General features: G+C 39.7%; 1 protein-coding gene across 1 annotated transcript in view; it reads left to right on the plus strand.

Moving 5' to 3' along the window:
• Positions 1-23,974, plus strand: part of LOC137280757 (uncharacterized) — a 100,734-nt gene extending 76,760 nt beyond the window's left edge. The window contains exons 52-69 of the mRNA XM_067811973.1: positions 3,087-3,281; positions 6,139-6,274; positions 7,138-7,295; positions 9,120-9,336; positions 10,382-10,461; positions 11,160-11,259; positions 11,893-12,093; positions 12,601-12,700; positions 13,095-13,224; positions 14,350-14,492; positions 15,185-15,306; positions 15,946-16,116; positions 19,528-19,708; positions 20,355-20,554; positions 21,311-21,544; positions 22,152-22,266; positions 23,325-23,466; positions 23,779-23,974. Coding sequence (XP_067668074.1) covers positions 3,087-3,281; positions 6,139-6,274; positions 7,138-7,295; positions 9,120-9,336; positions 10,382-10,461; positions 11,160-11,259; positions 11,893-12,093; positions 12,601-12,700; positions 13,095-13,224; positions 14,350-14,492; positions 15,185-15,306; positions 15,946-16,116; positions 19,528-19,708; positions 20,355-20,554; positions 21,311-21,544; positions 22,152-22,266; positions 23,325-23,466; positions 23,779-23,974 — 2,821 coding nt within the window. The remainder of the gene's footprint in view (positions 1-3,086; positions 3,282-6,138; positions 6,275-7,137; positions 7,296-9,119; positions 9,337-10,381; positions 10,462-11,159; positions 11,260-11,892; positions 12,094-12,600; positions 12,701-13,094; positions 13,225-14,349; positions 14,493-15,184; positions 15,307-15,945; positions 16,117-19,527; positions 19,709-20,354; positions 20,555-21,310; positions 21,545-22,151; positions 22,267-23,324; positions 23,467-23,778) is intronic.
• Positions 23,975-27,692: the final 3,718 nt, after the last annotated feature.

Here is a 27,692-nt window from a genome sequence, read left to right on the forward strand (position 1 = left end):
AGTCCAGTCCTCAAGTAGTGATATGTACAATGGTGTAGTGTATGTGTTGCCTCTGTACAAAACACAAGCTTTCTGCTGGTATGTACAGAGTCCAGTCCTCAAGTAGTGCTATGTACAATGGTGTAGTGTACATGTTGCCTCTGTACAAAACACATAGCAACAAATAAGCCCAACACCGAAACTGTTATTATAGCAGTGAGTGAGTGAGTTAGTGAGTGAATTGGGTTTTATGCCACTTTTAGCAATATTCCAGCAAAATCATGGCAGGGGACACCAGAAATGGACTTCACACATTGTACCCATTTGGGACCTGGAAACCAGGTCTTTGAGTTAACACTTTAATGACTGTGCTACCCAGGAAGCCAATGGGCGATCTTTTTGAATTTATCTTCCCTTCACTAATCCACTAGGTGTGCTCATCCGGATGGTCCAAACTTATTTTGTTTCTTAATTTTTAATAAAAGGGAATAATATTAAAATGTGCATTTACTGAATTATTTTTTCTTTATTACATAACTGAAAAATAAACATATTCATACTAAGAATAAATTTCAATCTCTAGTACAATAAATGGCACTGTTAAATATCGTAAGCAACAAATGGTTTACATTTTACTGCAGTGTCTACTTACAGTTTGCCTTCACAATAATCAGATTATTATTTCATAGTGAAGCTGATAGTCTGTTTATTAGAGCTAGCTCTTCATGTTTTGTTGCAGTCAAATTCTAACACAAATACAAAAAAAAAAATTCAGAATCCTTTCCCAGTTTACATTATAGCTGCACTGTACCATGTTCTAATTCTGTCTGAGTATTTGTATGATGGTGCATGTGTACTTTAATATTAAAGTACACATGCATGACTTTACTCAGTCAATATACATGTTATCTGCCAAATTTGTAAAAAAATAAACAAATGCATAAACACGTCTTCATGGAAAAATTGTGGGGTTAAGTTCGAAAAATGTCATCAAAATTATATATTGATTTTAAACACATTTTCTGGGTTAATTCCTAACAAACCCATATAACCATTTCGTTTAAGAACTGTTGAATGAAAATCAGAATCCAAAGTTAAAGATAGATAGTATACGGTCTGTCATGGGAAATATTTGTCAATACAATGTTATCAAGGCAAGAAAGTCTTAAGTACTGTATCATACATATCTTCTTGGGGGGTCAGAATTATGTGTTGAGACAAATGTCTGTAAATGACTATTTATATTAAGATGTTTAAGTTCTGTTAAATTTTTGCAAGAAATGAATCAATAGATTCACATATATGAAATGACTCACAACACTGACTGATGGACTTATTTTACAAGGGGTAAATATTTTATTGCAAACTATGATGACTGGTGTTTCTGATGCAACCAACTAATTGCTTGGATAATAGGTGTATGACACTTTTATAAGTATACATAAAAATATACAGTAGTGTCAACATTTAAAACCACAATGAATTCAGATGAGTGAGGAATTACTGCACAAAGCGTAATTAATATATTTCTAACTGTTGCACTCTATACAGAATTTCTTAATTTGTCAGGGATGTGTAATAATCACAAATTTGCGATAAAGGCCTTCCATGGCATACTCGTTGATTGGAGGTTTATCTCCGATTTTTTTACTTGGAGATCTGTGGTAGTATAGGAACTATTTGTGAGGTTTTAGTGCCACAATAGTTCAATAATTACCAGTGGAAATAACATGGGAGTTTATAATATTTAACAACAATTTTCATATATGCTACGACACCCAGCTTGTCCCAAGACTTGCACTGCCTTGTGTTCTGTCATAGGAAATGCCGTGACATTATACCGTTTGTTTATTGCATTTTTCCTCTTTAACTATATTGTGTCAATTTGTACTCCGCTCGGAAATTAAAAAAACGAAGCAAAACATGAATAGCTCTTCGCCATAAATAATAGTTTTTTTTCAGTGAAGATGAACACGGTAACACGTAAGCTGGGTTCTTTCTTTACATGTAGCAAGTTGTCGCAGCGCATATTGAGTCGGACACCAGACCGGAAGCAAGAAGTTGGACCATCGCTTATAGCATTTTGAAAGGAGAATTATCGCCCCTCGCAACAAAAAGATTGCCCATTGTTATATGTCTCCTGTTATTGCATGTTTACCCAGTCTGTTTCTCAGCAGTGTATGGGTACCCTGTAGTAAACATAATGACCTTCTTGCTCTTCACTTTGGTTGTATACTACTCAGGGAGCTGAGAATGAAATTTGAGTGCATTCTGATTCTTTGACTGGGCCATAACTTTAGAGCATGTTTTCAGCACATGATACATTTGTGCATTATTTATCATTTGTAGGCGTAATTGCAACAGGGATCACTGTAAAACTCAGCTGACAAATTGTGTCCACAAGTATGTTTATTGTTCTCAATACAGACTCATGTTTGGACGATATTTTAGTAAAGCTGCCCTCATTATGTTATTAGCATAGCTGAATGGCTTATAGAAATCAAGGGTGGTTGCCATGGTTTCTGACACCATGATAAGTACAGGTTAGAATCAGTCTCCAAACCTAAGCTAGTCACATGATTTGACTGATGGATAAGAGTCAGTGCTGAATAGTTGTTAATCACTGGATTGTCTGATCCAGGTTTGTTTATTTAGGGACTGTAGCCATATATCTGGAATATAACTGAGAGCGGTGTTAAGCAACCAGTTTACAAGCAAAAGGCTCAGTGACCAAGTAGAACTGTGACAGTGTACCTCAATGGTATGCAACGTTCATCATTATTATTATTAACTTGATTTCAATGATTTACACACTCGCTTGCATCATATCACGCCACTCCCTTCAATATTTTAGCTATAAGGTGAAGGTCTGTAAGGTGGACAAACCAGACAATCCAGTGATCAAAATCATGAGCATTGATCTATGCTGCTGGGATAAGATAACCACCTGATCCAGTAAGTCACCTTTTACAACGGGCATGGGTTGCTGAAGACCAGTTCTAACCAAGATCTTTACAGATCCGTTAAACAATGAACGCATGATGTTACTATGACTAAAATCATGATTTTCTGCAGATGTGAATGTCATGAAATGTTTCTGACTTCAGTGAAGTTCCGCTGATGCTGAGCCGTGTGTCTCCGGCTAGTCTGGGGAGCTGCGGTACCAGCAACTCCTTGTCTGCAGTGATGCAGTACCTCCAGGAGAGCTACACAGCCAAGTGCCAGACCACCATTACATGTGGACAGGCCGAAACTGATGGAAACACCTGCCTCAACCAGGTTACCGCTACGTCTTCCTGCGGGTGAGTTCAGCATTTTGTCAGCCATTTGGTGACCTTGGGTGTTTACTGCACCTTTCATCACACTGTAGTGTAGTGAATCAAGTGTTCAGCCTGCGGAGATGAATGTCCGTGGTTCAATCCCCATTAGTACCATGACCAGTGGGGGGATTTCTTGAATTGTGGGATAGTGTGTAATATCCTCTTTGTAATAAAGAAATCATAATCATTGACAATCTCTAAAAGCTGCCTGAAGACGTATGTCTTCCAAAAGTTCAATGCCGATTGAATTACCAGTGAAAACATAGTATCTCTACTGCAGTGTAGTTTAATTTTGTGTAGTACTGTGACTTTGCTGTATCGTGACACAGACTGTATGTACCTGCTGTATCATGACACAACCTGTACATACCTGCTGTATCATGACACTTACTGTATGTACCTGCTGTATCATGACACAACCTGTACATACCTGCTGTATCATGACACTTACTGTATGTAGCTGCTGTATCATGACACAACTTGTATGTACCTGCTGTATCATGACACAACCTGTACATATCCTGAGACTGTACATTCCTGCTGTATCATGACACTGACTGTATGTACTTGCTGTATCATGACACTGACTGTATGTACTTGCTGTATCATGACACTGACTGTTTGTACCTGCTGTATCATGATACTTACTGTATGTACCTGCTGTATCATGACACAACCTGTATGTACCTGCTGTATCATGACACTGTACATACCTGCTGTATCGTGACACTGACTGTACATTCCTGCTGTATCATGACACAACCTGTATTTACCTGCTGTATCATGACACTTACTGTATGTACCTGCTGTATCATGACACTTACTGTATGTACCTGCTGTATCATGACACAACCTGTATGTACCTGCTGTATCATGATACTTACTGTATGTACCTGCTGTATCATGACACAACCTGTATGTACCTGCTGTATCATGACACAACCTGTATTTACCTGCTGTATCATGACACTTACTGTATGTACCTGCTGTATCATGACACTTACTGTATTTACCTGCTGTATCATGACACAACCTGTATGTACCTGCTGTATCATGACACAACCTGTATGTACCTGCTGTATCATGACACTTACTGTATGTACCTGCTGTATCATGACACTTACTGTATTTACCTGCTGTATCATGACACAACCTGTATGTACCTGCTGTATCATGACACAACCTGTATGTACCTGCTGTATCATGACACAACCTGTATGTACCTGCTGTATCATGACACTTACTGTATGTACCTGCTGTATCATGACACTTACTGTATTTACCTGCTGTATCATGACACAACCTGTATGTACCTGCTGTATCATGACACAACCTGTATGTACCTGCTGTATCATGACACAACCTGTATGTACCTGCTGTATCATGATACTTACTGTATGTACCTGCTGTATCATGATACTTACTGTATGTACCTGCTGTATCATGACACAACCTGTATGTAGCTGCTGTATCATGACACTTACTGTATGTACCTGCTGTATCATGACACAACCTGTATGTACCTGCTGTATTATGACACAACCTGTATGTACCTGCTGTATCATGATACTTACTGTATGTACCTGCTGTATCATGATACTTACTGTATGTACCTGCTGTATCATGACACAACCTGTATGTACCTGCTGTATCATGACACTTACTGTATGTACCTGCTGTATCATGACACTTACTGTATGTAGCTGCTGTATCATGACACAACCTGTATGTAGCTGCTGTATCATGACACAACCTGTATGTACCTGCTGTATCATGACACTTACTGTATGTACCTGCTGTATCATGACACTTACTGTATGTACCTGCTGTATCATGACACAACCTGTATGTACCTGCTGTATCATGACACTGTACACACCTGCTGTATCGTGACACTGACTGTATGTACCTGCTGTATCATGGCAAAACCTGTATGTACCTGCTGTATCATGACACAACCTGTATGTACCTGCTGTATCATGACACTTACTGTATGTACCTGCTGTATCATGACACAACCTGTATGTACCTGCTGTATCATGACACAACCTGCACATGCCTGCTGTATCATGACACTGTACATACCTGCTGTATCGTGACACTGACTGTATGTACTTGCTGTATCATGACAAAACCTGTATGTACCTGCTGTATCATGACAAAGCCTGTGTGTAACTGCTATGTCGTGATACAAACTGTACATACCTGCTGTATTAATATTTTTACACAAACTCTGTGTAACTACTGTATCATGACACAAACCGTGCGTATCTTCTAGATTGTAACACAAACTGTACGTATCTGCAGTATCATGACACAAACTGAATCTATCGTCTTTATCACCATACAAACTTTATGTAACTGTGTTATTGTGACTAGGGCTGTAATGATGCATCAGCCTCTTGATGGATTGCGGTTGTTGAATCTCATAGCAATTTATCAGTGGTACAAATGGAAACCTATCAATGCATCAATAGTGTGTGAGAGAGAGAGAGAGAGTCTTCAGTGATTGACTTCCTTTGATAAACATGCAGTGCAAAATAGAGGTTGATTAGTTGCAGACTTGCAACACCATTGAGTTCTGTTTTAAAAGTTTAGTTGATCAGGAGTTCAAGTTCTTTGTCAGTTATTACAAGAGACTGAAACAAGTTTAACTTGTTTTTATTTCATATAAACTATACATTGTATACATTCATTTGGGTCAGGACTCTAAGTGAGACTAAATGAGCAATACTATTGTAATAGCTGTTCACAGTAGTATGTTGCAATAGACTTGTTTCCTCCTCAGTAGTCATCCCTAGCCGTGACACCTTCAGTACATCTGCACGTTTATTTTCAGAGATTTGAAGGAAGTGCAGGCTTGTCTGGGCAAGGCTATTGGACAATGCAGCAATATCTCCAGTACTTTGATGACAGCATTTAGATCCAAGCTTAGCATCTTGACAACTTCATGTACGCGCTTACCCGTCATCAGTGTAAGTATTTCATGACAAAAACAGTGTCAGTATTACTGGCGTAATTGTTTTCTTCATTCAAGCTTATTTTGTCATGATCAGAATCACTCATGGTCACAAATCTTTCTGCTTCCCATGTCAAACACATTAGTCATTATTGTCTTTGAATTGGTTGTTGGTTTTTTAAAATATTTTACATCTTTTTCAAAACTTAAATGCAGAATAACAGGGCTCAATTGTTACTTGCACTGGTGCAACCCAATATTACCAGGTGCAACCTCATTATTAGTCTAACTTGCACCATGTGCAAGTCTGTTTTTTAGTGGATCAACTTCAGAAAAAAACATCAAATAATTCCAATGCATATTTCATTCTTGCAAAAAAAAAGCAGTGCATCTGGAATTTGTCTGGTGCAACTAGGATTTAATCTTAGGTTGCACCTCGTGCAAGAAGGTTAACATCTCTTAAATCAATTCCTGAATAATTGGCTCCATAAAAAAATTAGATGTTTCTTGCACACAGTTTTTGCAAAAGTGACAAGGGTGGTAGTTTTTTTTAAAAAAAACATATAGAAAAAAAAAGTGATGATGAAGGAAGACATTTTTATTTTGTTCTCCCAGAAATACCGCTTGCGAAGTTTAGCATGTGTTAATGAGTTGTAAATTCAGTCACACTCGTTCTCACAGACACTAATTCTTATAGTGGACAAATAGATGATTGGGACGCAGCCATGTCAAAATTATCTTTTTAAATGGCAATAGAAAATTGTTATGCACACAAATATAAGTAATGTGCCAATGCCCGAGAAACATTTAACTTTTTTTTATTTAGCCTTATGGATGAGGAGTTGTCAAGACTGTTGGTTACTTTGACATGTTTTCCAGCATTCCTTGAGCACCGACGACACAATCTATCTGGCAGAAGGAGGACCATCCGTCAAACTGACTCTAAGGGCACTTGACTTTACAGAAGCCTTATCATCAACTAATGGTGAAATCAGACTCAAGATCAGTTTTGACTCAGCAACTCCCAGCATTCCAAGGTGAGAATGTTCAGCAGTTGCACATCAGAAAAAGTTAGGGGAAAAAATGTCCTGATCACATGTTCATTAAACAGGCATATGCATTCGATTCAGACCCTTTACTGCAGTTTTGTAAGTGGAGCTCACACATTACTTGTACGGGCCAACTCAGCTCATTCAGCATCACTTGTGCACAAACCTCTACAACTCGATGAGTTAGTAGTATAGACAATGGGGGTACTGGACCACCTGCCTATATTAGCTGTTTCGCCCATGTTTGGCTCCTACAGCCCCAATTAAAAACAGGATGAATTTGAGGGTACATCATACTCCAGTGTGGATAATACAGGCATATGGGCAGGGTTTTCTCAAGGGTGGTTATCAGCCGTTGCACAGCATGCAAACAGCTGAATACTGTAGGAAATTATTTGAATTACCTCCTGTGTTACAGTATAAGAGGTACAATGCTATGAGAAAAGTTACAAGAAAATGAGGCCCAGGTGCTGGTCACTTAATAGGATGAGTACTTTCTAACCATCTGATGTACCCAGAACTGTTGAGTGTTGTGACCTGGAAGTCCACTCAACCAAAGCACTCCAGCTGTCACTTACTGACTGGGGAGCAGGCAGTGTACTTGTCATGGCAATTATTTAAGCAAGGTGTCATCACCAGCTTGTCAAACATTGTCATAACAGTACTGACAATTCAACATCCACCATCTAACCATTACGAGCTTGGTTAGAATTTCATCTTCAGCATCTCATGCTTGCTGTAAGATGTGATTAAGGGAGCAGGTGGTCAGACTCAGTGTCTTGGTTGACTGATGCCATTGTATCCCATTTGATTAGATTGATGCTTATGCTGATGCTGTTGATCACTGGATCATCTGGTCCAGACTTGATTAATTACAGTTGTCACCATGTAGCTGGAATTTTGCTGAGAGTGGCATTCAACAACAAACATCTGCCATCTTTTCCCTTCCCATGCCTCCTCAGGAAATATTCTGACCTGGGCGAACTTGCGACTCTTGGTGCTATGATCATCATAACACCCATACCATAGTATAGACCTAAGATAGCCCTAGTGCTAAAATCACTTTGTGCATGTGGGCCCTGTTCCCTGGTGCCAGGGTCCTGCGTCCTGATTGACTGAGGACTTGGTTATTGCTATCACTAAGGAATGATATAGCTATGATTAATGGAAAAGGCTATGGATATGGCTGGCTTCTTTAAAATACAATGAAATCATGATGTTGAGTCATTGATCTTGTCCATTCACGTACCCATTCACTGCCGAGTAATCAGAGGAATATACAGATAAAAGTCATACCTCAGGAAATATTCTGACCTGGGCGAACTTGCGACTCTTGGTGCTATGATCATCATAACACCCATACCATAGTATAGACCTAAGATAGCCCTAGTGCTAAAATCACTTTGTGCATGTGGGCCCTGTTCCCTGGTGCCAGGGTCCTTTGTCCTGATTGACTGAGGACTTGGTTATTGCTATCACTGAGGAATGATATGGCTGTCTTCTTTAAAATACAATGAAATCATGATGTTGAGTCATTGCTCTTGTCCATTCAGGTACCCATTCACTACCGAGTAATCAGAGGCATATACAGATAAAAGTCACTTTCCACAAGAGCTACCACAGATATTAGAGCCCTAACATTTGAAGCCAGCCTGCCAAATGACACCCTAACACCCTTCAAGATTCAGCATTTACTGTAAATTTACTTCATTTGAAATTGGGATAAGGCATTATTTCATGATTAATGGAAAACGTCAAGACAGTCAGTACAGTGACTTGTTGTTGTCAAACTTTTGTACAACTTTGTTTCAGGTGCCCGAATAACAATGCAATCCAACAAGTTGCTTCTGACACATGCCAGATCGTCTTTGATGCCTCCAACAATGCTGAAGAACAGAGTTTTGAGTTATCAGCAGTGCTTGACAACGTTGTAGATGGGTACCAGCAAGTCGAGGCAACAGTCACCATGGAGAGATTGGAAGGAAGCCCACTTGTGGAGACAATGTCTGAGGCCTTGGGCCCATTCACTGTAAGGAGTATTATTACCCACGTGGTTCTTCGTAAAGGTGTGTCATAACACCTTCGAGTGATTTGATTGGCTAATGCATGAACTTTGACATTACTGGTACTACTTTCATCACTCATTCTATTCATGGTTTTCATTCAAAAGTTTTCACACGTGAGAGCGTGTAAAATGAAACCACTTCTATGGAATTAGATAAAATATGATTGTTTGTTATACAACTTTTATCCTAAGTTGAATTGAGTTTTGAAATTTTAATGTTCAATTGGTTAGGTATAATTATAAGGATTCCCAATCATAATTTCACTGATTTGATTTACATTTTGTGTAAAGTGAAACTAATGTATATTTTCACTGAAAACCGACTATATACATCTATTTCAAAACGTGTGTAAGTTACATCTACATTGTTCATTAAGCATTAAGTGAGTGAGTGAGTGAGTTTGGTTTTACGCTGCTTTTAGCAATATTCCAGCGATATCAAGACGGGGGACACCAGAAAATGGGCCTCACACATTGTACCCATGTGGGGAATCGAACCCGGGTCTTCGGCGTGACGAGCAAATGCTTTAACCACTAGGCTACCCCACCGCCCATTAAACATTAAGGCCGTCATAGTGAGTGATGTAAAATGAGTCCATGACCAACATGCCATGTGGAACAGAAATGCATAATGGTAGTTCATGTGATGAAGGCCTATATTCCAGCATTCTGAAAAAAGTGTGTTGGTGCTGGGCTTACATAGCAGGTTCCATTGTCATGTTTTTGCACAATCTAAGAAGCACTCGTACATTTCAATAAAAATTTACTACCAAAGTATCAAATGATATTTCAGCTCATAAGCTGAAGATCCAGTCATAATTGGGTGCATTTCTTATCTTAAGGACTTTATGTAAAGTCTTTGCTAAACTTAATGCATTTTTATCACTACCCGACATGATTCAATTGTCTATAGAAGGGCTATTTTTTATGCTGGGATGAAAACATTCTATCCTTACAGCTTCCTACCATTGACAAATCATTAAGATATGAAATTCATGTGTTGTTACAGATACAAGTGCAGGACCGTGATGGGAAGTCTGCAATCTGCTCATCCATCAATGACCCCCATTTGACCTCCTTTGATGGAAGGTCAGTGAATGAGGATGGGGAGCTTCACATATTTACACATTCCAGCATCTACTTGACCCGTAAAGGTCCAGGGTAGAATAGGCCTTCAGCAACCTATGCTTGCCATAAAAGGTGACTAATGGGATCCAGTGGTCAGGATGGCTGACACGTCATCGGTTACCAACTGTGCAAATCGATGTTCATGCTGTTGATCACTGGACTGTCTGGTCCAGACTCAATTTAAATTACAGACCACCACCATATAGCTGGAATATTGCTGCGTGTGGCATAAAACTAAACTCACTCACTCACTCACTCACTCCCTCCCTCCAGTGGCTGCTCAGACATATAGGTCCCCTGAACTGTTCATGAAAATCTTACATACTCCAGGTTATCGTAAATACGTACAATTTTTTTTGAAATATTGTAAATGAAACATGCACTACCACTTGTCAATGCATATGAGAAAAAGTAATATATATCCATACAGATGAAAAATTTTCACAATATCCCTCGATCTTCATCATCATATATCTTCATCATCTGTTTCCTCCTAGGCTTCATTATTTGCATTTTATCAATTTTGTAGATCCAATGTATCCTACTTTTTTTCGGAATGGAAAGTAAAATATATGCCAAAATATTGTAAAAAATGTTTGATGTTGTGCCTTTACAATACATAACTATGTTCTGTTTCACAAACTTGTTCTGTTTTTCAGAAATTATAATTACATGGGCACTGGCACCTTCATTATGTATGAAAATAGACCTGGCTTTGAAAGCCGCAGCAGTCCCGGTAACAGTCCGATCAAACTACAGGTAACTCCACTTTGCTTAGGCATATGTGACCTCAAAGGATTTTCAGTATTTTATGAAACCCCATGGTGACTCCTGGTTCCAACTGGTTAGGTTAATAGGCATTGTCCATAGACTTTAAGATGTGATTGGTAACAATCATCCTCGACATCTCCTGGGTATATGTTCTGATAAATCTCAACTCTACCCTGGATGCATCTACAGCTCATTTTATTACCTCCCTTGGCTGGCTCAGCTTTATCACAGTAACCAAGCTGAGCCACCGTTACTACCGAGCTTGCCAGTGTCAACAAAGATGGCAGTTGCAAACTTCTAAATAATATGCAAGAACTCCTACCTCTTTCAGAGTACCTCTGCATCATTTATGTTGCCAAGTTTAATCAGTTGGATAATTTAAAATGTGAAAGTGAGTTGTGACTGGTAGGCTGAAGTTCCCAGCGTAGACACCTGATTGGAAAAGAAAATCAACCACGCAAGGTAATAAATTCCCAATCCTAACCTGGATCTGCATGGATACATTGGTTTGTGTTTGAGACTCGATCTTTTTTCAGTGAAATGTGAAGCAACAAACCTAACTCATTGTGGATAATGTTACAAACTGGCTAAGCCAACACTTGTCTCATCCGGTGTCCCTAGGTTCAGGTCAAGTTCCAGACTTGTGGCGACAGTGGTAGCTGTAACTGTGCCGTTTACATCCTCGTCGACAATGACGTCATCGTGTTTGACATCTGTGGAAACACCGACCGATTCACACCACTCAAAGTGGACATCAAGATGCGCGGTGACATGAACGACGCTGTGAAGATCATGATGTCTGCAGACCACAAGACCTACCAGGTGCGTTTGACATTGGTGAACAGGATCTAGGTTATATAGGAAGCTCAACTCTTTGGTTTAGAGTAGGAGAAAGAACTGAAACAGTGCAAGTCTTCAAAGTTAAAGATGGACACAGGCATGGTGCTGACAAACCACTGCTCAGGACAGAACTGGGACTCACCCAGTGGACTAAAACCATGAGTTTATGTTCAGAAAGAGAAGCAGAGAGATGGTTGCATGAATGCAGACATAGGATTTTATCACTCATTTTTGACAACAAATGTAAATTTAGTTTGATTGGCTTAAATTTCTTGGAAACGGAACATATGATTTGGTTCTGAATTTTGGTAATTCATCTGCAGGCATAGTACACTTATGGAGCATCAATGGATGCCCTCCAATTTCATTCTTTTTTTTTACTCTTTTTGGCTCCACCCCTTTAGACTCACCCCATCAAAACATCAGACTTAACAAGTGGTATGATGAGTAGTTATTACCAGTTTCTTTGACTATTGGTGTTTATTTCAGGTTGTCATAGCAACAGGCCAAGTTGTTAAAGTTCGAGCAAGTAATGGCCACCTGAACACATGGATCCTGGCCTCGGCCCATGATAGAGGCAACACAAGAGGTAGGCTGCTTGTGTTATACATAAATCCTGGCCTCAGCCCATGATAGAGGCAACACAAGAGGTAGGCTTTGTCATAGTAAACCCTGACATCACTGATCAGCTTCCTAAGATATCACTTGCTCACTAATGGACGTGGGGCAGCTGGGAAGCCTCATAGTTAAAGCATTTGCTGGTGTCGCCATATGTGTACATTATGTAAAAAACAATTCGAGGCGTCTTCTGGTGTGATATTGCTTGAACAGATACATGTAAGCACGCACAGTATGGTCAGAATTCTTGAAGTACAATTGTGGTTTGTGGATAACTATTTGATCGGCAAGTCAGCAAACAGATGGTCAGTCCCCAGGATGGCTGTCTCACTGGTCCTTTGATTGACTCTGTACATCTGTTGTAGGTCTGTGTGGAATGTTCGACGGAGACCGGTACAATGACCTTACTCAGCCCGATGGCTCCATATACGAGATTACAGATGCAGACATGGTATACGGCACTCTGACACCAGATAACTACACCCTCCAGTGGAGGTGAGTCTCAAACCTTTACACTTAGTGTACGTCACTCTGAGGCCAGATTACTACATCTGCCAGTGAATGCAAATCACAGACCTTTACATGTAGTGTACTACAGTGTAGTGTATATGTTCTCACTTCATTTCTATGCCTTACTGTTTTCAGTGCTGGGTCATGCACAGTTGTCTTCCTTTGCTATGCAAGGATCTGCTGTGTTCTTGTTGATAGAGGATGGTTTGCTACAGGATATCATAATATTAAAAAATAGTACTTGTACGTACCATGCCTAAAATTTTCCATTAAGGGCTAAAGGAGGGCTGTCTAGCTAGATGAGTGTTCTCATCATATTCATGTTAAACTAGGACATGGTACATCAGTGGTCGATGATGGTAACAATGGAATGAGTTGGGTCAAGCACAAGCAAACACACACGTGTTTACGTTGGTGTACAAGCAGAATAATCCTCAGAACGTAACTAAACCTCCTTTCACCTCAAATGGGTCTTTCCACTGCATTCATACTTCAGTTGTTATCATGACACACAGTTGTTTAACAATGTGTAACTAGGATACATCTTTTGAAATTAGTCTGTATCGGTCCTTCCTAATGAATATCAGTTCTTATCGTGGTTTGTTATGTATTGCATTACACAGCTTCTGGTTAGGTCCATTTCTATGAAATATAGTCATGACGCAGAAAATTGACAAGAGCCAAACTTTACATTGTTTGATAACATAGAAAAATATTACTATAATCTTTGTTATTTTGTATGAACACACTGTCATTTTTTTACAAGAAATGACAGCTCGAAAACTGAAGATACCAAATTTTTGGACTGCAGTATGGTATGGCAAATCGAAGGCAAAATGCTGCAGTTCTACTAAAACTGTCATATACTGTTTTCACCCCTAATAGTCCACAGTTACCCTTCTATCAAAGCAGATTAAAGAGGTTGTAATAACATCCTGGTCACCTTGTGCCCTGTATCTCCAACTAAACAGCTGATGACTAAACATTGGTTGTATCATAGGGTTTATTGTTTGTTGGTTACTGCCTAGCTAGTCGAAGAGTCCAACCTCTCTTTCACATTAGTAACCTGTTACGATAAGCATGGTTGACCTTACTGTTTTGTCTGTACAGAGTCGTTGCTGGATCTGAGGACGACATCAGCAATGGTGTCCAGGGAGATGTCAACGACACCGCTTTACCAAACACATGTCAATGTGGTTCCTCTGTAACCTGTGACCAGTTCGCACGCTCAGAGACTTGTGGCCTGATTAGAAGTTAGTATATATATATATATATATATATATATGTACCTTGTAGAGCTGTGATGATATATCGTAGTATCGACAATCATGATACTTTGTCGGAAGATAAATATAACAATGCTTTTTTTTCGTATCATGATACATATCGTTGACCTTAAAATTGTTAATTTTCATCAGAAATTGACTGTTATGTCGAAATTTTATGCTGACACTTGATATCAAAATATACGTTTTTAAAGAAAATAGCTGAAGATAGCATATTGTGATGTGAATCGTATCATTTCAAGATATTGCAATACATATCGTATTGTGAATTTTCTGTACGTATCGTATTGTGAATTTTCACAACTCTAGTACCTTGGCATGTGGCTTTGAGAGTATGCAAGTATGGTAGTAGAGTCAAAATTTGGTTTAAACTTTACTGTAGCTATCACTGATTGTTAGCTTGGTGCAAGATGTACACCACTTAAGTGAAACTCTGCATAGCAAATTTGTGTACATCAAGTATATGTTATTAGAAGAAACTTGTTTTGTCACCAGGTGAAGGACTGATTTATGATAGGTGACTAAACTATGGAATGGTTCCAAGTCAGTGTAGCCAGTGTGTTCTACATAGCTTGTGTGTAGGCATCGTTATGTATTGGTTCCCCTTCTCCAAAGCTTGCTGTCACTCAGTGTAGCTAAAGTGTTTTGTATATGTGCAGCTGGCGCCATAGACATCACCAGTCAGTTGGTGGCCAAGAGTCTCCAAGCTGAGCCGATCAATGGCAAGCGAAGGAGGAAGAGGCAGGCTGAGACAAAACCAGAGACCTTTGTTAATTCAACTGTAAGTACTACTGTATGTATACCTGGTATATCACAGCATACATGTCCTATTGACCTCACATGCACTGGGATAGCCCAGTGGTTGAAACATTTGCCTGTCTTCATGAACCCATGCTGGTTTCCTCACGCTGTATAATGTGTGAAGCCACTGTCCCATACGATGATATTGCCGGAATATTGCTAAGAGCAGAGTAATGTCATACTCACTGTGTACATTGTCATACTCAGGAACCATGCCACTTGAAACAATTATTAATTATTAATGATTATGAATCAATTTCTAAAATTGTAAGTTTAGTTTTCAACAAATATCCATTTGGCTTGTGTTAGTGTTGTGACCAAATTACTTTTCAAGTAAGCATTGCCAGTCAGGTGACTACTAGCCATTATGTATGTCACAGAGAAAGATAAATTGCCAGAGTCAAAAATCAAAAGTAATCTGCTGTAACAGTTTATGTACCTTCAAACACTCTTTTGAGTGACAATTTGTAGTAAGAGTTCTGTGTACATGTATATGTATAAACGTGATCTCTTTGGGTGAAACAATGTCAAGACAAAGTTAAATTTTCATTCAGTCACTCAGTTTGTAAGATGTTCCTTGAGCGCCTTTGTTTCATGCCCATTATATTTTGTATTGCAGTCACAAGGATGGCCCACATCCACTGGATGGACGGAGCAAAACGCCACCAACTTCTGTCGGGAGAAGATCAGAGACGCTCTGCTGAACCAGAAGTGTAGTCAAGCAGCGGAAGTGACCAACAACACTGCAGACATTGAGCAGAACATCCAGAACTGTGTGGACGACATCAGGGTGAGCACTCCTCATGGAGATGGAACTCTGTGAAAGTGAAATCCATATAGCATGACAGTGGAATATATTTGTCTTCATATACAGATAGACAGACAGACAGTATTAAGGCCACTGGCCCATTATACAAATACATTGACATTTAAGTTCTGCACATTGTACAGAATGCTTCGTAAAACCATGGGATATTATATTACTTATTACTGGTGACCTTTCTCAACTTACTAAGCTTGATATTAAGTTAACAAATGTAGTATCAGAATTACATGTAGATATGCCCAGTATATTGTGCCAGATGAAGAATATTTTTCCGTCATTCTCAATATAGTACTTCCCTTGTTTTAAACAATACTGGCACAGCTTTATACAGTGTAGATGAGTATCTTCCCTTATTAACAGCGATTCTGATGTTACTACATCTAAATCTGGCTAAAACAACCTTAAACTGTAATGGTAAGGGTGACACAAGATATGTTTCTTCTTGCTAAAGAGATTTAAACTGTTTATATGAAAAAGGAGTATGACAAATTATCAACCTGCATATACCATTCCTGCTTAAGGTTATCAGCTAATCTCTGACTGAAGATACACATAAACATGTCAACATCACCCACTTCATGCGATACCCATACCAAAACCAAATCCATATTTGAAAAGAATATTCTTGATATGACTGGCCCAAGTGATTCTGCCTCTCTCATCTAATGATAAAAGCACCCAGTAACACTGATAATGTAGATGAGACTGATCCAAATAGAATAGTTTACACCAGTATTTGACAGCCCTTGTCATATAATATAACTGCAGAGGCATCCTGCCACACTCACCCAAGTATTCGTTTTGATGTTTAATACCTTTTTATACATCTCAACCTGAACACTTTCAGTAGTTTTACAAAATGAAGTACCCCATATTTCTGCTCCATAACACAAGATTAGTTTCACATTGGTATCAAATACTTTAATCAAATCATTACATGATAAAGATCCAAACTTATATTTTTCTGAAATACATTAATAGCCATCATTGCCTTAGTCCTGTGTGCCGCTAAACAACTTTGAGCGTGGGACCAAGTTAACCTGGATGTATAGGAGAAAACACTTCTCGGTTTTGGTAGACAATGTAAAACCGGAGGGGGGAGGGATTTCCCAATGCTGATACATTGTCTACCAAAACTGAGGGGAAGTATTTTCTCTAACATACATTCGATGGGTAATTACAATGCAGATGATCATTTAATGAAGCGCGTGTAAAATCAATTTGATGACAGTAACCATAAGTAGATAATTTATCCCCACCACCTTCGTTGGCCCGGTGGCCATGTGGTAGAGTGTCTGCCTATGAATCTGATATTTGCAGTTACAATACAATTTTTTTCCAAAGGGGAATTATAAGTTTATTCTTGAATGATATTTTTCAGTTGATTTCAAACACTCATGTATCATTTGAATGTTCCTAATTTTATATGGAGATCAAAAGTAAAACCTGGGAAGAGGTCTCTCTGGCGAAAAGTAAAACCTGTCCCTCAAAAGCGTTTTTTCTGACCTAATGTATTGATCACCTCTAACACATGAAGGCAAACTTGTGTACATAGAAGTAAGTATGTTAAGAAATTTACTCCTCATTAACAATATATGACACACTGTATCAAACACCTTGGAAAAGTCTATAAATAGACAGTAATATCTCTTTCTTCTATTGCAAGCATATTTCTGTACTGCTAAGGTTTGCAAGGTAAACATATTGTCAATAGTTGAATATTGTGATTTTAGCAAAACGTGTAATACAATTAATTTCACAATAATCTTTCAATCTTGCATTAAGAATAGATGTAAAGTGTTTACATACAGAGTCGACTGAAGAAATACCTCTGTAATAGTTAACATCATGCTTATTCCTGGACTTAAACATAGGACATGTAATACTTTACCCCTTTGGAGTGGAAAAGACCCAGTGTTCATTATCCTATAAAAAATATGAGTAAAACCTGTTGATACACTGCTACTTGTATGTTTTAGAAATTCTGCAGCTGTACTGTCAGGTTCGGGTGATTTGATATTTCCCAGTTTCTGAGTATGAGTGTCAGCTTTGTCTGTAGTTATAGGTGCATTAAGAATGTCGGTATCACACTCCTGGTCAGCACAGTGGTAATCTTCAACAGGTACAGGGAGCGCATTGGATACATTCAACAGAGAATCACTCATAATAATCTTCAACAGGTACAGGGAGCGCACTGGATACATTCAACAGAGAATCACTCATAATAATCTTCAACAGGTACAGGGAGCGTACTGGATACATTCAACAGAGAATCGCTCATACTAATCATCATTTCACGCATACTTTATCCCGGGACTGTCATTGGGGGTTTCAGATTCATGCAGCTGATCTTCCACTGCTGATTTGTTGTCTCTTTTCCCCTGTCATCTCTATCATTGTCTAGGTTAAGGACCCGTGAGGGTCCGGGGTAGAATAGACCTTAATGACATCAACCCATGCTTGCCATAAAAGGCGAGGTGTGTTTGTTGTAAGAAGTGTCTAACAGGATCGGGTGGTCAGGCTTGCTGGCTTGGTAGATACATATTGGTTCCCAACTACGCAGATCGATGCTCATGCTGTTGATCGCTGGATTGTCTGGTCTAGACTTGATTATTTACAGAAAACCACCATATAGCTGGAATATTGCTGAGTGTGGAGTAAAACTAAACTCACTCACTCACTCTAGGTTAAGTGTGCAAGGCAAAGGAAGTGGTTTGATTCATCATTTGAACAAACTCTGAAGTTTAAAATGTTATGGAACAACGCTGATGAGCATATCATATAGTCCACCGTACCGACTCCATTTGATGTGAACAGCATGATAGTAGGACATATTTGTCTTGATATGAGTCTACTATTGTCTTATAAAGAAGTAGGGGAACCCAAACTTTCAATTTGGACAGAAGTATTATTGTTGACAGACATCTTATGAACGCACCACCATTCTTCTTTATCACCAAAACACATAACACAGCAGCCCCATACTAAAGTCACCCAAACACTCTCACAGTTCCTCGTGTTTGTTTCTAGCATTTTCTTTTGTTTGAAAATGAAAATCACACACATGCAAATTTCACAAATCATCTTTCCGGGATGATACAAACAGCCATAGTTGAAAGGAAGTGCAAGAGCTGATGCACTCTCAAAACATTCATTATTATTATATCAACATTGACTGACTCTGATACATCTCCCAGTTTTTTCAATCATAAATTGAAAATGAAGTTCCTATACTTTTTTTAAAATGTATACTTACATAGTTTCACAATGGTGAAATGTTCCCCCCAAGAATAAGTCCATCACATAAATGCTTACCATCTATGGTTAGTTCCCGGCTCTCAGACTATGATAAAATTATTGCACATACTGTTTCAGATGACAGGGACGACAGACTTTGCTTCCGAGACCAATGAGGACCTGAAGGAGACTTGCATCAGCGGCATAGAGAAGGACCCCATTTTCCAGACGGACACACAAGCCCGTGAGATTGCCGCTGAGATAATGAACCTGGCCTGTACGCCTGTCGACTGTAACGGCAACGGCAGATGTGAAGGAGGTGATTTTCCTGTTGTTACGTGTTGTCTTTCAGTATCTGTTACCTTTCTTCAATCATTATGACTTGTACTTTAACTTACTTTATAATTGCTGCCTGCCATATAGAAACTGGATCACAATGTCTGTTTGTTAGTTTTATGAAGCCGCCCCTTGGCAGTATTCCAGTTATATGGCGATAGAACCAGACATTCAAGTGATATACTGCATGAGCATTGATTTTCCCAAAGGGGATACAATGATATTTGGCAACCAAGTTAGCAAGCCTGACCACCCAATCCAACTAGTAGCCTTTGACAAGCATGGGTTGCTGAAGACCAATTCTATCAACAATGTGTCCAAGAGTGAGTGAGTGAGTTTAGATTTACACTGTTTCTAGCAATATTTGGACTAGCAATATTTGCTCATTGAGAATTAAAGTCAGGCCTTCAAAAAACAAAGGAACTCTTCTAACACTGGCCTACCCCTTCTTTCTCTTGACTGCAATTCCTCTGACTGTAATTGTTATTTAATACCACTCTTCTGGCTAAGAAAATGCTCAGTAAGTTGTCAAGTCTGGGCCAGACAATCCAGTGATTGGCATCATTAGCTGCTGCAGTTGGAAATAACAGTCCTTTAAGTCTGACTGTACCTGTCTCCATATCTACCAGGAATCTGTCTCTGCAACTCTGGTTACCTTGGTACCGACTGTTCCATCAACAAGCAACACCTGCAGCCACCAATCCTTTATGGACTTGAACACTTTGGACTCTGCGAGTTCTCGGACACCCAGACCTGCACTGACATCTTTGTCTCTGGACGCAACTTTGTGGAATCTGAGCTCCTGAAATGTCACATTGAGATCGTGGAGGTAAAACATCATGGAATCTAAGATTACAACAATGGATTTATGTGATATCAGTTGGCTCTGAAGTCTACAAGAAGCTAAGGCCATATTCATTTCCAGTGTCTCACAAAGATTTGCTTAAAGAAACATCAGTTATCAGAGCCAAGTTTATTAACTGGTCATAGTTCAACAGTAAATAATAAAGTATATTGTGTCTGTATGCGCATAAATTTGGCTATTATACAGGACAAGTATAAGATTGCCTGACTGTTACACAGATCACCTTTGATATGTATAGAAGAATGAATGGCAGAAAGCAAGGCATGATAACAGTCTGGATTTTAACTTGACTTGCAGAATGGGATGTCCATCTGACCTCCATAAATACATTTTACTGTCCTTGCTTGTAAACTACTTATATAGTGTAGCATAGTGTACTTTGAGAAAATTACCTCAGAGCCTAGAATGAATCAACAATCATGTGGACATTATTGATGGTGAAATAGCAGACACAACATACTATTAATGCACTGTAGGTATGCTCTCTGTATTCTTGTGTTTTCTGCTTCAGTTCTGTGCATCACATTAAACCGTAGCGTCTTATAAGGATGTTTTCATGAAGTTGTATGCTCAGTCTTCTCTGAAAATATTTGTGATTCCCAACTTGTTTTGTTCTGCATATTTACCTGTATATTTAATGGGAAGTGTGTGTGTTGCAACAGACTGACTGAGTTTAGTTTTAGCTAAAGTTATAATTTCTTCCCTTTTTCACATCTCCAGATCAACGAGAACGGATTTACTCGTGTGCCTGGAAACATGGTCATCATGACGTCTGCCAGGCTGGTTACCGAGACAACAGTCCACTGCACCATCTCAGCCATTAGGGGAACTAACTTAGCAGCACTTGTTGCCATTAGCAACGATGGTGTGGCCCAGAGTCAGAAGGAGGTGTTCATCGCCTACGACCCCACATGTCAACAATGTGATCACATCGCCAGGAAGTGTTACCATCAGGTGAGGTCACATCGCCAGGAAGTGTTACCATCAGGTGAGGTCACATCGCCAGGAAGTGTTACCATCAGGTGAGGTCACATCGCCAGGAAGTGTTACCATCAGGTGAGGTCACATCGCCAGGAAGTGTTACCATCAGGTGAGGTCACATCGCCAGGAAGTGTTACCATCAGGTGAGGTCACATCGCCAGGAAGTGTTACCATCAGGTGAGGTCACATCGCCAGGAAGTGTTACCATCAGGTGAGGTCACATTGCTTGGGAGTGTTAACATCAGGTGAGGTCACATTGCTTGGGAGTGTTAACATCAGGTCACATTCTAACAGGTGTTGCCATCAGGTGAGGTCACTTTGCTGGAGATAGAATGGGACCTCACCTGATGCTACTAACAGGTGTTACCGTAGTGGTGAGGTCGTGTGACCTGGAAGTGTGAAGTCCAACAAGAGAAATTGTATGAAATTAGTGAAATTATGTAAAATGTAAATAGTTTAGATATTTAAATACTTACCTTACCTCATGGTTTTGTGCATATGATTACATACTAGTTATTATCTGGACTAATGTTCACCAGCAGCCTCGAAAGTGTAACCTGTTGTTTTCCATTCCACACAGGACAACACCTGTAACATTGGTGGACAGTGCTACACTGCTGATGCTGTCTCTGCCAACAACACCTGTGTTTCCTGTCAACCCATGGTCAGCAAAACTCAGTGGACAACAATTGATGGTGAGTCAACATCTATTCCATCATCATGCTGAAGATGAGAGTGCCATTGTAAAAAGCGATCTTAGTGTTATGGTGATCGTAACTCTCCTGCCTCAACACAGACTTATGACTAACATAGTGCTAAGCTTGTTTTGTGCCACTGCATCCAGTGGTCCCTGTGACAGTGCAGTCTTTACTTGCATTAACCTTTACTCCCATTCTTCAACACAGCACTACCACTACCTTAGTGAGTCAGCAATATTCCAGTGAGTGAGTGAGTTATTATTTAACATCACATCCGCAATATTGCAGCCATATGACGAGAACAAGCAATATTCCAGCTATATGGCGGCAATCTGTAAATAATCTAGTCTGGACCAAACAATCCAGTGATCAATGCAACAGCATGGGTATTGATCTGTGCAACAGAGAACTGAAGATGTGTCAACCAAGTCATCAAGTCTGACCACTTGATCCCGAATGTTCCCTCTTATGATATGCATGGGTTGCTGAAGATCAGTTCTACCCCAGATCTTGACAGGTGCTTTGTGAAAAGAGGCCCTGGATTTGATTCCACATGGACACAATGTTTGAAGCTCATTTCTAACGCCCCTGGTCGTGATATTGATAGAATATTGCCAAAGAGGCATAAAACTAAGCTCACCTAGCCTACTTGAGATGTCCACTCATGTGACTTCACCATTGCCTCTGTGTAGCAGGAGTAAAGACGAAGCTTTGACCATAGCTCCTTCAGATGAGAACATTCTCCAACTCAAACTCAAGCTTCACTGATTGAACTGAAACTCAAATTAAAAGCTCAAGCACACACTGCATGTGGAGTTATGTTACAGGGTAGCCCAGATGTCAAGGTGTTCACTTGTCATGCCAGAGACCAGGATTCAGCTCACCTCATGGGTACAATACGTAAAACATATTTGTGTTCCTGGAATATTGCTAACAACAGAGGGAAACCATACTCTTTATGTATTGTTAGTGTTATTATTATTATTGTTGTTGTCCATCCATGACGGTTAGGTCTGTTTGGTTCCTAGTGTCAGGCTTTGTGCTCTGTGTTTCAGGTGAAGTGTGCAAGAAGGAGACACCCATCAAGGACGGATCATCCATTCTTGACCTCAAAGCCACCATTGGCATCGGTGTTGCCTGCGCCGTCGTCCTCTTCATCTTGTTTGCTGTCATTGTAAAACTGGCCTGCATGAGACGGTAAAATTTCTTTGATAATTTTTTTCTACAATCTGCCCATTTAGATATGATGTTTGGATATTTTGCCATCTTTGAACAACATGCAGGAAAAAAGGGATTTTCTACTTTGGAAGTTTTCAGGAAACAGCAGAGAGGACTATTTCTGTTTATACAACTACAAACACTTCTACTTCTGTTCCACTTCAGGGCAGAAAGGTAGCCTAGTGATTCACTCTTCATGCCAAAGGTTCCATTCCCTACTGTGCACATCTCTGACATACTGCTGAAGGGGCTTAAAACTAAAATGACTCACACTGTTCCGCTTGTTTCCAGATCTTGTGCAGAGCAGAAGCGCATGGATCGTGAGCGCTACCCACAACAGCCGGAGATGTATGTCAACCCTGCATATCAGGGCAGCGGAGTTCATCTGTCCTCCTTCAACGGGGAGCCCCAGGACAGCTTCCGCGGTCGGAAGATCCACCCCCGCATCAACACCACAGGACACGACAGCTTCCCTGACATGAATTAATGCTGCCTCCTCCAGTAATAGTACTAAATATTTGCAATTACTAGTTAGGTATTATCTGTAGTTTTTCAACACTTGTGAAATTGACATATATGCTATTTTGACATGCTTGTGTATAGTGTGTCCCAGGAAAGCTTGCTTTGAGTAGAACAAAATCAGAAATTGGAACTTATGTTGGTGGTTTCCAGTTCACAGTGCAATGTCAATATTCCTATGTTCAAATTACTTGTAAATAGTCAATTGTCATCATAGATGACACAAAATTCTTAATTTTTTCAGTGTGTAAATATTCTTTTGAGTTTTCATGCTCTCTTATCCAAATACGTTCATTAAAAATATGCAGTTAATGATTTAAACATTCACAAGTTTTAGGATTTTATTATCCTGTGCCAATGTTTTACAATTATATATTTCTGCTTTTTACTCTCAGATAGTATTACTATTTTTGATACACTTTACAAATTGTTGAGAAATATAACATGGAAAAATCAGTTATAGATAATAAAGCATTCAAATATACATTTGTCTTACCATTTATTGATACAACTGACCTGAGATGGACCCACGATGTATTCTATAAATACTCTGTGTAGAGATTCTCTTTTATTCAGATACACCCAGAGGTTGCCAGTAAGTCATGGGTTTGGGTGGAATTAGCTTGGTGACCACATTCAAGAATTTGAGTGATTTGACAACAGCATCATAATGGCTCTTGTGACTGTCCTCAAGCAGAAGTGAGGGTTCAGTTGCAAAGAAAAACTGAAAGCAGAATCAATCAGGGTTTCAATCATTGATCTGGCTTTGAAAACAAATAGTTCAAGATATGGGAATGGTGCTTTGCATTTTTGAACATTCAACAAAACTTTATAAGATCTCCATAACTTTGAGACTGTGGCCATCAGTGGACATGCCCAAGACCACAGTAAGTCTGTGTCTGTTCCTATCGTGTCCAGTAGTGAGCCTATCAACGTTCTTCAATCCCATGTCATGTCAGCTTGTCATAAGAGGCGACTAACGGGATCAGGTGGTCAGACTCGCTGACTTTTGGTTGACACATGTCATCAGTTCCCACTTTCACAGATCGATGCTCATGCTGTTGATCACTGGATTGTCTGGTCCAGACTTGATTATTTACAAACCACTGCCATGTTTTGCAGAGTGTGGCGTAAAACTCCACTCACTCACTCCAATCCCATGAATGTGTCCAGCCAAAACAGTCTAACATTGAGTTTCATGTATATTAAAACTTTTACTTTTTTAATTGCTCAATGCCCGAAGATGGTCATAGCTAATCATTCTTTGGATCTTTGTGCTTTTCCTGTTGTCCATGGAGTGTCATCTTCCTGGACGAGATGTGAGATGACGTATCTTTGCAGAACTTTATGAACATGCATGTTTCATTTCATTTCTGTGAATCTCTGCTGGTCACCCATTTCATTTCTGTGAATCTCCGCTGGTCCCCCATTTCATTTCTGTGAATCTCTGCTGATCTCTGCTGTTCCCCCATTTCATTTCTGTGAATCTCTGCTGGTCCCCCATTTCATTTCTGTGAATCTCTGCTGGTCCCCCATTTCATTTCTGTGAATCTCTGCTGACCTCCCATTTCATTTCTGTGAATCTCTGCTGATCCCCCATTTCATTTCTGTGAATCTCTGCTGGTCCCCCATTTCATTTCTGTGAATCTCTTCTAATCCCCCATTTCATTTCTGTGAATCTCTGCTGGTCCCTCACTTCATTTCTGTGAATCTCTGCTGATCCCCCATTTCATTTCTGTGAATCTCTGCTGGTCCCTCATTTCATTTCTGTGAATCTCTGCTGATCCCCCATTTCATTTCTGTGAATCTCTGCTGGTTCCCCATTTCATTTCTGTGAATCTCTTCTAATCCCCCATTTCATTTCTGTGAATCTCTGCTGGTCCCCCATTTCATTTCTGTGAATCTCTGCTGGTCCCCCATTTCATTTCTGTGAATCTCTGCTAATCCCCCATTTCATTTCTATGAATCTCTGCTGGTCCCCCATTTCATTTCTGTGAATCTCTGCTGGTCCCTCATTTCATTTCTGTGAATCTCTGCTGATCCCCCATTTCACCCTTAAGACTTTGCTCCTCCACTCTCAGCATCAGGCGAAGTCCAAGCTCACTGCGTTGCGTACCAGATCAATAGCTTCTTCAAGATCAGGTTCCTGTGCTTAAAAGCTTTTCGACCAGGATTGCCATCAGTTTGCCATGACTATTCACCATCTGCTTCTCTTCACTCAGACTCTCTGGCAGCTTTAGTAATGCTATCGTGGAAATTAGTTTTTGGCTTTCTCACAGTGTCCTTTTTCTGCATGATCCAAAAACGATTACCAGATGCCATAGTCCTAAAATGCACATCAACAACAGGTAATATAGTGTTACCTTAGTATGTCCGGGTGTTGCACCCTGCTCCTTAGTCAATGTCTTTCCACTCTTGGTCTGGGGATGATGCAGCTAAGATACATGCTCAAAGATAAGTCCAGTATGGCGTTCAAGTCCACTTAGTTTAGAATTATTTCTCACACACAAAGTTGCTCAGATATTTCCTAGTTTCCCTGAAAGAACTTGTTTGTTTCTAGTACAACGCTTATAGCTATGAATTCATCTAAGCAATCCTCTCAGCATACACAGCGCCTTTCACGTCAACGTTGGGGCCCAGAATCGTGCACCACTCACCGGACAACTAACAAAATAGAATGTCTGACAATTTTGGCTCCTCCACCTAAAATAATGTCCTACGTCATACAAAAATGACTCACATCTCAGCTGTACCACTAATCATTTGCTCTCTTCCAAGACTTATCGGTACCATCACATTCTTCCATTATGATGTTATTGTATTAGGGAGCTTAACCGAATAAAACTCCAGATTGTGGCAGTCCCCAGAATTGACCCTTCTCAGCACTTCTCGACTGGACTTCAATTTTTCATTGAGTATTTACCAAATGTTTTCAATTGTAAATATCCAGGTTCTGACCGCTGAGATTTTCTTAATGTCTTTATGATTGCCAGTAAAGATCAGGGCGGCTGGAATGCGAAGTCTCCCTTAGATCTTGAGTGTTTATTTGTCGATAATTCCACGTGTATTAGTAGAATTATGGGGTTTTTTTCCACAGATGCAGGTTAGTGGCGTATTTTTCACATCTAAGTCTCCCAGCAGCCCTTAAACATAGCAAGGGTTATGCCAGAGATATCCTTCGATGTGCTACCAAAGACAGAAAGATAGAATGGTTTAAAAAGTATCAAAATCCCCGGCAGCCACAATCCCCTTGGGTCAAAAGATGATGGTTGCACCAGTTCCTTTCCCTCACCATGAGAGTGCACCACTCAAAAAAGGCCCTTTTCAATGACCCAACTGATGTGATCCTAATTCCTTAGACCGAAGCACCACCTCTCACACTGAAAGTTTGCAAGGAATCCGTTGAGGCAACGGCGGGATAACGAACTCATAATGTACAGCTGCGCAACTATGCCACCACACAAGTGATCCCGCTACCGAGGACTTGATAGCTAAATTTTGATTAAAAGGGTCTATCCTGAGACTGCATTTTCACCTCGAATAAAGGGCTCATAAAATACAAACATGATGTTCCTAGACAGTTTCAACTATGCTAATCACGATGAATGGGTCAATACACACTGAAAACAATTGTAGAACTCACTATACAATTATTTAGTATCCAGTGTGTGAGTGAGTTAATACTT

The sequence above is a fragment of the Haliotis asinina genome, chromosome 4 (genome assembly GCF_037392515.1).
Source record: "Haliotis asinina isolate JCU_RB_2024 chromosome 4, JCU_Hal_asi_v2, whole genome shotgun sequence".
NCBI lineage: Eukaryota > Metazoa > Mollusca > Gastropoda > Lepetellida > Haliotidae > Haliotis > Haliotis asinina.